Here is a 14,409-nt window from a genome sequence, read left to right on the forward strand (position 1 = left end):
CCCAGGCGCCCCTCTTTCTTTTACAGCTGGTGCCTGCCTTACGTCCTGTGTATTCCCCTGTCACTGCTTTTTAAACCTTTCCAACTAAACCAATAGGAAGAAATTCTTTTTATATTGTGGCCTTAATATTATGCATGTGTCTACAAGCACACACACAGACCTGAAACAAAAGTTTCACAAAACAATACATATTACACTAGGCAATATATTCTGATTTTTCTGTTTCTATTTTTTTTAATGCCGATCATGACATATTAAGTTGATTTCATTACCACTAATGGGTTATACTCTACAGTATAAAAATACTCTATGCTTTTTCGATTAATATGAGGTATATAATATTGCTCTTGAAAAGTGCTTTGAGAACAAAATACTGCTTTGAGGGTTCATTCTATTCCTGACAGTCTGAGCTACAATTATGATCTTTATAGTTATCTTAAGATCACTCCTCACCACATCCCACCATAGCATTTAGAATCAAGTCCTCTTCCCACTTCTACCTTTTGAAATTTAGGACACTGTTAAATAATGCACAAAGTATCCTCTGGATTTCTACTTCTAACATAAGAAGAATCAATACAACATTGTCTTGATAAATGTTAGTGGCATATATATATAAATTTCCAGGCCTAATTTTAATCAGACCACTTGCAGGTGAAAAGTAGGTATGCTAAGTAGGTATGGTCATATTTTTGTTTCTCTACATATCTTTAGCACACAAAGTTTTGTTGCTTGACCATCCAGAGTCTGAATCCCAGCTTTGCCAAGTTCCTTACTCTGAGCAAATTTTTAACCTGAGCCTCCATTTCTGCATCCATACAATGGAAATAATAATATCAACTTCAAAGGATAGAGGGGAGTTAAATTAGACCATGCAAGTAAAGAGCATAGTATAGGGCCTGTGACACACAAGTGCTCCATGCATGGTAGTAATATTTTATTAGTATAACAACAAGTAAATGTATCTCAAACTTCCTTTTAGGGTCAAAAAGCAAGGTTCAATCATAAGAACAAAAGTGAGATTATTTTTTCCTTTAAATATCTAGCTAATTTCTATAGTTGGATTACTTATAATATTCCGCTGCTGGTTTTATAGGTCATAAACATCCCTAAGGAAAGGCTCTATCTGTGGCGCGGGATACTCATTATATAGTAAGGAATGTTTATAGAAAGGAAAATATTATGTACATATGCAATAGCTTGCCTGGTCATTTACTCTCATTTCTGTTTTCTCTCAAAAAGAAAAGAAAAGGGAAGGAAAGAATTGTTTTAACCGCAAACACCTGTACGTTCGTGAAGTGTGCTTTAATTCAGCAAAAATACTGCGCACAATAAATGTATATAACACTCAAGATGTATATGCGGCTACTTTTGAAGAAAACGAGACCTGGCGCTTCATTTCAGTTTTCCAAGTCAAAGCCTTGGCTTTTCTAGTGGCTTTTATATTCTTCCTTACCTTTATTTATCCATACCCTTATCTTACCTGGGTCTTGCTACTTCTGAGTGTTTTTGATTACAGGAGTTATAGTAAAAAAAAACTACCTTCCCATAGAAAATATTCTTCCCCTAACCTGTTCAATTTAGCAAGGCAAAACAGTATCTCTTGCATTCTCCCGGAAACAGTGGTCTAGAGTGGACCAGGCACAGGGGAGTTGCAACTCTTCTCAACATTACTTAAAGGCAGTGATCAAGATTCCCCTAGCCCCAGCTCAGTCATTTGTTTAAGAAGGGAGCTGCTTTATGCATTAAGACAAAGACTTTGACAATTTAATTAAACCTAAACTTGAGACCTCTGGAAATTAACTTTCAGTCGTTACACCCGAGATTGTGTGTATGCGTTTTGGGGGACGGGGGTACCAGAGAAGGCAGACAGCCGCAGGAGGTAGAAAGAGGAGTCGGCAAGAAGCTGCAGATTCTGGGGAGACAAGCGCGATTTAATCCTACCCCTGGGATGGGGGCCAGGGAGACAGAGGGCAGAAGCTGCACCTGGCCACACTCGCGGCTGGCCCCGCCCACCGGCTGACTCTGGTTCCTGAAGCGCGCCGGGCCCCAGGGTCCGCACAGACCCTTTCGTCACGTCCGGGGGCGGGCCCGGGAGCCGGGGGCGGGCCCGGGTGCGGCTGGGGGGCCGGGCAGGGAGGGTGGGGTGGTGGTGGTGCTCCGGGTGACAGCGGTCAATAATGAAGGTGGCTGCGGCGTGGCGGCCGGCTCAGCTGCGCCGGGCGGAGGCGGCGCCGGGGCCGCGCCTGTAGGACCTCAGGGCCGGCGCGGCGAGATGGGGACCCGGCGCGGGGAGTGAGGTGGCGGCGGCGGCGAGCGGAACTTCAGCCAGAGGGGCACTCCCGCTTCCCCCTCTGGCTCCTCAGCTTCCACCTGCAGCCCCTCGGCCCCCGCGTGCCGCGGGACCGGGACGGCGACGGCGGGGGCATGTGGCGCTGGGTTCGGCAGCAGCTGGTAAGTGCCTCTTCCCCTCCCGGACGTCCGCCGCCGCGCGGCCTCTTGGGCCCTGATGGCGGGGTAGGGCTGGCGGCGCGGAGCCGCGAGGCCGGGGCTCGGGCGCCGGGCTAGGCCGCGACGGAGACGCGCGCGGGGCCGGAGCCGGAAAGCCCCTCACGGCCCCCGCACGCGTCTCGCCTCCGAGCCCCGGACATCGCGGCCGGCCGGAGGCGGCTGCTTCCTCCCCGCGCTTCTGATTTCCTCCCTTCTCGTCGCTCCTGGCGCCGCAGCCGCGAGCCGGGGTCCGGAACGGGTTCTGCGTCCCCCCTGAGGAAACAGGGCGAGGGTACGGAAAGAGACTGAGTGTTGGGGAGAGCCAGGAGGCTTGTGTTTCCTGCCCTTAACGATTTGGGACACATTTGAGCGAAGGGGAGGGGAAGGACTTAATCTTCAGCCCCGTCTTGTCACTGTTTGCAGTTGGGGTGTCACGATTCAGTGTTGGAGTTGGTTATCGAGGAGGGTACCGTATCTCATGTAACCACCTCGCCTCGAAAGAAATTTTACTCAAGGCCTGGGTGAGGGAAAGAAAATATTCCAACACCCCGTCTACTTTCGGAAAAGATTTGGACGAAAGTTAAGAACTACGTTTTCCTTCTTACCCTGTCCTCACCCCACCTCAAGTCAAACTTTTGGAATGTGAACCTTACTTTTTTCCATTCTCTCAAGGCAGTTTGAACGAGACAGGTTTGGAACCAATGGTTAACTTTGCAGTTTTACTGCAACATCTGGAGAAAAAAAAAATCTTAGAAAAGGGTGATTTAAAGCATATAAATAAAAAGCGCCACCTTTCTCAGAACTAATTCAGAGAGAAAAATCTTTCCTGCCTCTTGGCAACTACAGCCCAGAAAATACAGCACTAAGGCAACAGTGACAATGAGGACAGAAATTGGTCCTGGCTGAAGAAGTCTAATCTTATCTCTATGATGAGGTCTTTTGCTGGCTGCTGCCGAATTTCTAAATCGCATTAATTAATGCTGCTACAACTCAGTATTTTCATTTACTACTTCAAAAGGCAGTGCAGCAAAAACGATTTTTGTGGCACTATAAAGATTTTGTGGGACTAAAGCATTGATACCTCTTTTTCCCTGCTCTAGAACAGCATTTTAATATTAAATCTGTTTTCAGAGCCAGCCTTCTCTTAATTCATTTTGCAAAAGGCATCGTGAAATATATTACTAGAAAAATATCTTACAAATTAACTGGAACTGCCAGTTCCAGTTAAGTGTTGGCTTAAGTGTTGGCTTAAGTGTTGGCTTCCTATTTTTAGCTAATTAATTGTAGATTCATATATATGCCTTGTGAGGAAACTAAGCTAATGATGTCATTATAACACGGTATTGTAATACCCTGGCTTTATTGCAATAAGCCAGAGCACAACTTGACTCTGGAAGTTAATGATTACAGATCTGATCTCATGCTTTTGATTTGCCAGTCTTTATATTTAGAAGATTCATTTAGCTGATGCTGTTTTTGTGTGGTAGGAAGATCATTATAAAATGGTTTTCTTAAAGCTTTTCTAATAGATTAAGACACTGCACCTAAGTGTTAGGTATTTCTGTTAACCCGAATAAAATCTTGGTTGTATAACCACTCTCATCTTCAAGACAGGCAATCTGGTAATGTTTTTTAAAATGGCTTCAAAGGAACACAACTAAAAGGAAGGGCAGGAAGTTGTGTAGTTAATCTACAAGACAATGCCTTACCGGGTAGTTAACAAGTTGAACAAGTTGCTGTGCATAAAAAATGCTATCTCTGACATCTAGTTGCACACCTCACTGGTTTTACTCTTAAGTTATCAGATCTAAGTATGTAATCAGATCTGTTCCCGTGTGGGAGTTTGTATCTCTGATTGTGTACAGTCACTTAAATTATACATAATGGATAGTGGATACACAGAGTCGTGAAAGTTCATTTTACTATCCCAGGCCTAAACAGCTATTTTAGTTATTATGCCAGAAATTATTCAACTCAAAGTCTAGTTTAGATTATACTTCCATTCACTCTGTGGATTGAATGTCTTTTAGCAGTAGGTTCACTTTAAAAATTCAGGTAAGTGGGACAAACTTGGGGACATTAATAAGCAAATCACAAGAATGGGTTTTTTTGAGTTATAAACAATTCATTATATGAATCCTGATCTTAACAACTTATGTTGTCTTGCCAAAAAAGTTTCTTGTTATTTCATTACAAAAATAATTCCTATGCTCTAATAATTCCTAATCTAAGAAATCTTTGACTCTTTGTCTCCACACAGTATTTTCACTACTTGACACAATGAGAAAACTCAAGTTGATGTTTTCCCCTTGAGGAAATAGAGTGAAAAGAAAAAATTGGCATATCTTTTTTCTTTTTCTTTTGTTCTTTTCTGGCTCACAGTGCTGAAGTTATTTTATACAAAGAGAATTCTATGTAGAATTTCTTATGATATTTTTCTGATACAATTAGTATTATAGTATACTCATTTCTAACAGCATATTATGTGTATTAACCCTTTAGAGATGACAGCACCTTGATTACAATAGTGAAAATGCCATTAGCTACTCACTGTATTCTAATATTTGGATTTGGATGGTAGCCATTAACCACATACACTATTAAAATTAAAATCCAATTAATTAAATTAAAAACTCATGTGCTTATTAGCTACCATATTGGACATTTCGGAGAGAACATTTTCATTATCACAGAAAATTCTATTGAACAGCGCTTCCTTAGACTTTTAAGTTAAAGTCTTTGCTAATACATATTTTAGTTGACATGTAATATTTCTTTACAGAACAATATAATGCTATGTTTTTAAAGCACTTACTGTGTGCAGACATTATAATATGCTAAATATTGGGGATGCAAATGTAAGTCTTATTCATCTTTGTATGTTCAGTGACTCACTGTACTTGACATGAAGTAGACATTGGGTACATGTATGCTGAGTAATGAATAGGTAAGGAAAGAATGAGTCCAGAGTTATTGCTTCTGTGTTTAGAGATAAAATGACAAAATTCAAGATTGACCACTCCAGAAGAAAACTAGAAAACTACTGTAATTTTACAAAAATCCAACTTAATCTTGTCATGCCAGGATACTATTTCTTAAATTGTTCTGCCTTCAGATTTTGGCTGTAGTAAAAGGCCTGGTGAGATGGTCTTCTGATTTGCTGAGAAAAATGGGAAGCTAAACTAAACTCTTTCAACTTTCTGTTCTCTCACACTTACCAAACTTGTTTATACCTGTATTTAATTCTTCCCTTTCCACCTGTCACAAAGAAAGGTGTGACTGTCCTCCTTTCCAAACTAACTGATCTACTTATGCTCTAGATCCTGTCTTTGATCTTGCTCTCCACATGCCCTATCAATTATCTATACTATGTTTAGTCTTAACTCTTTTCCTTTAACCTGTAAACATGTTGAAGTCTCCCTCTATTTTACTTTGTTGTGTACTTGTGGCTGTCAAATTATTTCCAATTTTCTAGAAAATAGATCTATATAATTGTGCTGTCCAGTACACTTGAAATGTAGCTAGAATTGAGATATTCTTAAGTATAAATACAGGATTTTGAAAACAGTAAAAAAAAAAAAAAAAAAAAGAAAAGTAAAATGTCCCAATTTTTTATGTTGGTTACATGTTGAAATAATGGTATTTTTGATATATTGGGTGAAGTAAAATATATTATTTCAATTAATTTTACCTGTTTCTTTTTATTTATTTTTCTAATGTGGTTACTAGAAATTTAAAAATTGTATATGTAGCTTGCATTTGTGGCTTATGTTATAGTGTTTCTGTTAGTGTTGCTGTATAACATGAAAAGTGTGTTTGTGTTTCTGTATAGCACATGATATAAGCCTGGATAACTCACTAGACTGTAAATATCTTAGGGTAGGGGCATATCTCATTCATCTTTATATCCCTTGGACTCAAGACAGCAGCTGGCCCATTCATAATAGATACTCACCAACCAAATGTTGGTTGAATAACAGATTATCAGATTTATTTCAGCATCAGTTTAGAAGTAGCTGTGTTCTTTGCCTTTCTCTTAAGAGTAGAAAAGGAGGCACAGGCCTATGGTAGTATGATTTTGGTATGGCTAAGTAAATTTTAATCTCAGGAATTAGTGTTTAAGAACCTAGATCTTTGAATATTTGCTTCTTTTATCTCTGTGTTTAGACCTATATTCTTAGACACCCAGTTTTTCATTTGATTAGGGAGGTCAAGCATTAGAGGAATACGAAATATCCCAGCAGCACTGAAGTAGGGACCTTGCTTAGATCCTCCAAAAGAACCTTATGATTGCTGTTATTGTCATTAAATATCCCTTCAATCCCTGCAGTCTGTTTTCAACCTAGCAGCCGGAATGATTTTATTAAAACACGCATTAGATCATGTAATTCAGTGTTTAAAACCTTATAAGGACTTGCTTTCTTATAAGGACTTATAAGGTCCTTATAAGGTCCTTATAAGGTTTAAAACCTTATAAGGACTGCTTGATCTGTATCCCTCTGTGCAACCTCCCCCTTCTTTGACCCCCCCAAACTGCTTCTCAAATCCCATGTCACTTTTCCCTCACTTTGCTTTATCCACACTGGCTGCCTTGCAGTTTATCAGAAGGGTCAGACATACTTCAATCTCAAGATCATTGTCCTGGCTATTACCTCTTCTAGGAATGTCAATCCCCCTCACTGCCATCCGCTGGCTCCCTTATTCCCTTCAAGTCTTTATTCAATTGTTACTTATCAGTGAGGCTTTTTTGGACATTGACTATAAAACTGTAAACCTTCCCAATACTTCCCTATTCCCCAGCCCTTTTTTTATTTCTCTAAGCACTTAACACTATTTAACATACTCTGTAATTTATTTATTTGTCTCATTTATCTCATGAAGGCAAGGATTTTTGTCTATTTTTAGTTCTCCATATAGCAAAAATTTTCTCAACTCTTTATCTACTTTTCAGTAACACCATTTCTTTCTCATTTAGTTATTTATTCACTTGAACGTTTCTGAACACCTAATCTGTGATAGCATGTTGCTAGGCTCTCATACTACAAAATAAAGCAACCTTGGCCCTACCCAGTCTTTTAGGAGGCTCTTCTTCTGAAATAGATATTTGGATTGTTGTCATTTTTTCCTATTACAAAAATGTTGCAGTGATCATGTTTATGTTTTTGTGGGGTTTTTTTCAATTGGAATACTTAGAAGTGGAATTGTTGGGTAATGGGGTGTATACATTATAACTATTAGCATGTATTGCCAAATTTATTTTCCAAAACATGTGAGTTCCTCTTTCCCTATATCTTCATCAACACTTTGTACTGTCAGACATGAAAAAATTTACCAATTTGATGGATGTGAATTGTATTTCTGATTTGCATTTCCCTGATTGCTAGTGAGATTCAAGTGTCCTGTATTTCATTCATATGAATATATTGCTTGTTTTTCTATTGGATAGTTTGTCTTTTCCTTATTAGTTCTTTCAATAATCTGTATTCTAATTCTTTATTGTGTTTGTTGTAAATATTTTCTTCCAGTTCATCCTCCCTTGTATGTATTTAACTTTGTCGAGGTGTCTTTTTTTTGGCACAGAAATTTTAAAGCTATTTGTAGGTAAATGTATTAGGACTAATGATTTTATTTATAATAAACAAGTTTATTACTTGTTTAGATATTCCTTTCATACACCAGGATCATAAAGCTGTTTTTCTAGTGTTTTCTTCAAATTGTCTTAAAATTTAGTTTTTCAACATTTAGGAATTGATTTTTGTGTATGAAATAGAGAATTTATTTTCTCCCATATGGAGTTATTTGTCCCAGTACTTTTTATTGAATGAGCCATCTTTTCCCCCACTAATCAGTGTTGTTTGACTTCTCTGTCACATACCAGCATTCTCTTTCATGCATCTTGTTCTCTTCCTAAGTTCTGTCTTCAGTTTAATTCATCTGTTGATCTGGTGCGCCAGTAATGCACTTTTTTATTGTTTTTCATTTAATTCCAGTGTAGTTAACATGCAGTGTTATATTAGTTTCAGGTGTACAATCTAGTGAGTCAGTGATTCTATACATTACTCAGTGCTCATCATTATAAGTGTACTCTTAATCCCCTTTACTTATTTCACCCATCCCCACTCTGGTAACTATCAGTTTGTTGTCTATAGATAAGAGTCTGTTTCTTGGTTAATTTTTCTCTCCTCTTTTTCCCTTTGCTTATTTGTTTTGTTTCTTAAATTCCACACATAAGTGAAATCATATGGTATTTGTCTTTCTGTGACTGGCTTATTTTGCTTAGCATTATATGCGCTAATAGTATATTTTCATTATACTTGTGAATGGCAAGATTTCATTCCTTTTTATGGCTGAGTAACATTCCATATATACATTTTCCTATCCATTTATCTATTGATAAAATGAGTTGCTTCCATAATTTGGCTATTGTAAATAATGCTGCTCTAAACATGAGGGTGTATGTATCCCTTTGAATTAGTGTTTTTGTATTTTTGGAGTAAGTACCCAGTAGTGTGATTACTGAATCATAGGGTAGTTCCATTTTTAACTTTTGAACCACTTGTTATCCACAGCGGCTACACCAGTTTGCTCTCCCACCAGCAGGACACAAAGGTTCCTACTTTTCCACATCCTAACACCTTTTGTTTCTTGTGTTGTTTTTTAAAAAAAATTTTTTTAACGTTTATTTATTATTAAGAGACAGAGCATGAGCATGGGAGGGGCAGAGAGAGGGGGAGACACAGAATCTAAAGCAGGCTCCAGGCTCTCAGCTGTCAGCACAGAGCCTGACGTGGGGCTCAAACTCATGAACTGCGAGATCATGGCCGGAGCCGAAGTCGGATGCTTAACTGACTGAGCCACCCAGGTATCCCTCTTGTGTTTTTTATTTTAGCCATTCTGATAGGTGTGGGGTAATGTCTCATTGTAGTTTTGATTTGCAGTTCTTTGATGATGAATTATGTTGAGCATCTGTAATTCTTCTTCGGAGAAATGTCTACTCATGTCTTCTGCCCATTTTTTAATTGGATCATTTGTTTTATGATCATTTGTGTTGAGACGTATAAGTTCTTTATTTTGGATACTAACCTTTTATGGATATGTCACTTGCAAGTATCTTTTCCCATTCAGCGGGTTGTCTTTTAGTTTTGTCGATTGTTTCCTTCACTGTGCAGAAGCTTTATATTTTGATGTAGTCCCAATAGTTTATTTTTGCTTTTATTTCCCTTGCCTTCAGAGACATACCTAGAAAAAAGTTGCTATGTCCAAAGTCAGAGAAATACTGCCTGTGCTCTCCTCTAGGATTTTTATAGTTTCAGGGCTTCTGTTCCATTGAACAATGGGCCTATTTTTGTGCCAGTATGATAGATAGCATTTTGATTACTGCAGCTTTGTAGTGCAACTTGAAGTCTGGGATTGTTATACCTCCAGCTTTGTTTTTCTTTTCCAGATTGTTTTGGCTATTTGGGGTCTTCTGTGGTTCCATACAGATTTTAGGATTGCTTGTTCTAGTTCTGTGAAAAATGTTGGTATTTTGATGGGAGTGCATTAAATCTGTAGATTCATATATGGCCTTTATTATGTTGAGGTATGTTCCTTCTGATCCTACTTTGTTGAGGGCTTTTATCATGAATGGATGTCATACTGTGTCAAATGCTTTTTCTGCATCTATTGAAATGATCATTTGGTTTTTCTCTTTTATTAATGTGATGTATCACATTGATTGACTTGCAAATATTGAGCCACGCTTGCATCTCAGGGATAAATCCCACTGATCATGATGAATGATTTTTTTTAATGTATCATTAGATTCAGTTTGCTAATATTTTGTTGAGGATTTTTGCATCTGTGTTCATCAGAGATATGGCCTGTAGTTTTCTTTTTTTCTTTCTTTCTATCTTTTTTTTTTTTTTTTTGTAGTTTCTTTATCTGGTTTTGGTATCAGGATAATGCTGGCTTCATAGAATGAATCAGGAAGTTTTCCATCCTCTTCTATTTGTTGGGATAGTTTGAGAAGAATGGATATCATGTCTTCTTTAATGTTTATTTATTTATTTATTTATTTTGAGAGAAAGAGAGAGAAGGAGGGCAAGAGGATGTGCGAAGGGGAGGGACAGAGAGAAAAGACAGAGGATCCCTGGCAGGCTGTGTTGTCAGCGTGGAACTGGACATGGGGCTCGATCTCACAAACCATGAGATCATGATCTGAGCCAAAACCAAAAGGTGGATGCTTAACTGACTGATTCACCCAGGTGCCCCTTTATCTTCTTTAGGTCATTTTGTTCAGTAGAATTTACCTATGAAGCCATCTGGTCCTGGACTTGTTTGTTAAGAGTTTTTTGATTACTGATTCAGTTTCATTACTGGTAATCAGTCTGTTCAAATTTTGTATTTCTTCCAGATTCAGTTTTGGGAGATTGTATGTTTCTATGAATTTATCTATTTCTTCTAGGTTATCCCAATTTGTTGGCATATAATTTTTCATAATATTCTGTTACAGTCTTTTGTAGTTTGTGGTGTCAGTTGTTATTTCTCTCCTTTCCTTTTTCTTTCTGATTTTATTTGAGTGTGTTCCCTCCCTCCCTCTCCCTTTAATGAGTCTGGCTAAAGGTTTATCAATTTTGTTGATATTTTCAAAGAACCAACTCCTGGTTTTATTATCTGTTCTATTTTTTAGTTTCTATTTTATTTATTTCCACTGTAATCTTTATTATTTCCTTCTACTAGTTTTGGGTTTCATTTGTTTTTCTTTTTCCGGATGCTTTAGGTAGAAGGTTAGGCTGTTTATTTGGGTTTTTTCTTCTTTAGGTAGGCCTGTATTGCTATAAACTTCCCTCTTAGAACAACTTTTGCTGTATCCTAAAGATTTTGGACTGCTGTGTTTTCATTTTCATTTGTCTCTGTGTATTTTTTTTTATTTTGTCTTTGATTTCTTGGTTGACCCGTTCATTGTCTGGTAGCATTTATTTAACCTCCATGTATTTGTGAGCTGTCCAGGCTTTTTCTTGTGGTTGATTTCTAGTTTCATAGCATGTGGTCAGAAAAGATGGTATGACTTTGATCTTTTTGAATTTGTTGAGACTTATTTTGTGGCCTGATATGTGATTGTTGATTTTCTGTGTAGATCATCTATTCATTAATGTAACTGGGGTGTTATGCACTGTCTTAATTATAGTATTTTTTATAAAGTCTTGATATCTGGCTGAACAGACCCCCCAATCCTTTTTTTCTTTCAGAATTGCATTGATCTTTACCCTTCCATATGCTATTTTTAATCAGTTTACCTACTTCTGTGGAGAATCATTCTAGGATTTTGATTGACTTTGCATTTAATTTGTTAAGTTTCTTTTCATATTTTTCTCTTTGATGAGGTAGACGCTATGGATTGTATTTTATTATTTTCTAGCTATACCTATATATTGAGTATCTCTATCTGCCTACAAATAATATAGGGATTTACATTTTAACTCAAGTATTTCCACTCTCACTTTTCACATTACTATTACATAATAGTTTAGCTCTACTTTTTTCCCTTTTACCAGCTTTATTGAGATTTAACTCACATACCATACAATTTACCCATTTAAAGTTTCAATTTTTTTAGTATATTCATAGAATTGTGCAGCCAACACCATACTCCAATGTTAGGACATTTTTATACCCCTAAAAGAGACTATGTTCCCAGTAATTCTCACTTTCCATTCCTCCAAACCTGTAGCCCCCAGCCCTAATCAGTCACTAATCTACTTTCTGTCTCTATCGATTTGCCTGCTGTGGACATTTCATATAAATAGCATCATACAGTATTTGGTATTTTGTGACTGTTTTCTTTCACTTGGCATAATATTTTCAAGGTTCATTGATGTCATAGCACATATCAGTAATTCATTCCTTTCTTTGTCAAATAATATTTCATTGTATGGATATAGTATATTTTGTTTATTCATCAGTTGGTGGACATTTAGTTTGTTTCCACCTTTTGGCTAGAAATAACACTACTTTGACCTCTAATGGACAGGTCTTTGCATCCATTTATATTTTCATTTCTCTTGGGTATATACCTAAAGTGTGGAGTTACTGGATCATATGGTAACTCTATTTTTAACTTTGTGAGGAATTGCCAAACTATTTTCCAAAGTGGCTGCACCATTTTACATTCCCACCAGCAGTTTTTAAGTGTTCCGGTGTCTTCATATCCTTGTCAACTCTTGGTTTTGTCTTTTTAATTATAGCCATCATGGTGGGAATGATACCTCATTGTGGTTTTGATTTACATTTTGCTAATAACTAATGATTTCAAACATCTTCTCATGTCCCTTTTAGCCATTTGCACCTTTTCTGGAGAAATGCCTATTCAAATCTTTTTGTCCATTAAAAAATTTTTGAAGGGGGCACCTGGGTAGCTCAGTTGGTTGATCATCTGACCCTTGACTTCAGCCCAGGTCATAATCCTAGGGTCATAAGTTCGAGCCCCACATTGGGCTCTGTACTGAGTTGAGCTTACTTAAAATTCTTTCTCTCTCTGCCTCTCTCCCCCATTTGTGCGTTCTCTCTCTCTCTCTCTCTCTCTCTCATAAAATTAGAATACTTTTAATTGAGTTCTAAGAGTTTTTTTTACTCTAGATAGATACAAGACCCTTAGCAAATAAATAATTTGCAAATATTTTCCCCCATAATGTGTGTTCTAGTTCTGCTTGTTTTTAAACTCAAACATTTTCCAACTTTTTAGCAGTTACTCATTTTTATTTTCTACTAAAATTTAATGATTTCTTTTACTTACCATTGTTTCTTGCATACCACCTCTTCCCTTTGGATTTACTTTTTATTTTTATTTTTATTTTTTTATTTTTTTTGATGTTTATTTATTTTTGAGACAGAGAGAGACAGAGCATGAATGGGGGAGGGGCAGAGAGAGGGAGACACAGAATCTGAAGCAGGCTCCAGGCTCTGAGCCAACAGCCCAGAGCCCGACGCGGGGCTCAAACTCACGAACCGTGAGATGGTGACCTGAGCCGAAGTCGGACGCTCAACTGACTGAGCCACCCAGGCGCCCCGGATTTACTTTTACTTTTAATGAAATACATTCTTTTGTAGGGGTGATCTGTTTCAGTTTTTATGTCTTTATTTCATAATTATTATTGAACACTAATTTAGGTACAGAATTCTAGATTAACATTTACTTTCACTCAATATTGAAGATACTACTTATTCCATTGTTTTCTGACATTTATAATTGCTGGTATAGGGGCGCCTGGGTGGCGCAGTCGGTTAAGCGTCCGACTTCAGCCAGGTCACGATCTCGCGGTCCGGGAGTTCGAGCCCCGCGTCGGGCTCTGGGCTGATGGCTCAGAGCCTGGAGCCTGTTTCCGATTCTGTGTCTCCCTCTCTCTCTGCCCCTCCCCCCGTTCATGCTCTGTCTCTCTCTGTCCCCAAAATAAATAAACGTTGAAAAAAAAAATTTTATAATTGCTGGTATAAAGTATGTTTTTAATCTAATTGCCATTACTTTGTTAGTAATCTGTGTTACATGGATTTTAGGGTTATCTCTTTGTCCTTGATATTTTGTAATTTTATTGTGCTGTATCTATAATATTTTTCCATGTTTTTCCTACTCTGCACTTGTGTGTGCTTTCAGGCTGAAGGCTCTTATTAATATGGTTCAGAAAATTTTTCAGCTATTTTTTTTTCTTTAAATATTGCTTCTCAAAGAATAAAAGCATTCCATTTGCAGTAACATGGATGGAACTGGAGGGTATTATGCTAAGTGAAATAAGTCAGTCAGAGAAAGATAGATATCATATGTTTTCACTCATATGTGGATCTTGAGAAACTTAACAGAAGACCATGGGAGAAGGGAAGGGGAAAAATAGTTACAGAGAGGGAGGCAAACCATAAGAGACTCTTAAATACAGAGAACAAACAGAG

At 37.8% G+C, this 14,409-nt stretch overlaps 1 protein-coding gene across 7 annotated transcripts in view; it reads left to right on the forward strand.

Annotated features, from left to right (window-relative positions):
* Positions 1–2,185: 2,185 nt before the first annotated feature.
* Positions 2,186–14,409, forward strand: part of ATP11B (ATPase phospholipid transporting 11B (putative)) — a 127,745-nt gene continuing 115,521 nt past the window's right edge. For 4 of the 7 annotated variants that reach the window (XM_040480863.1, XM_040480864.1, XM_040480865.1 and 1 more), the window contains exon 1: positions 2,186–2,454. In XM_040480863.1, the coding sequence (XP_040336797.1) occupies positions 2,428–2,454 (27 nt within the window). In that variant the 5' untranslated portion in view covers positions 2,186–2,427. The remainder of the gene's footprint in view (positions 2,455–14,409) is intronic. The other 3 variants (XM_040480861.1, XM_040480866.1, XM_040480862.1) reach the window with 2 other exon arrangements.

The sequence above is a fragment of the Herpailurus yagouaroundi genome, unplaced genomic scaffold, assembly GCF_014898765.1.
Source record: "Herpailurus yagouaroundi ecotype Mexico unplaced genomic scaffold, PumYag 159, whole genome shotgun sequence".
NCBI classification, from domain to species: Eukaryota; Metazoa; Chordata; class Mammalia; order Carnivora; family Felidae; genus Herpailurus; species Herpailurus yagouaroundi.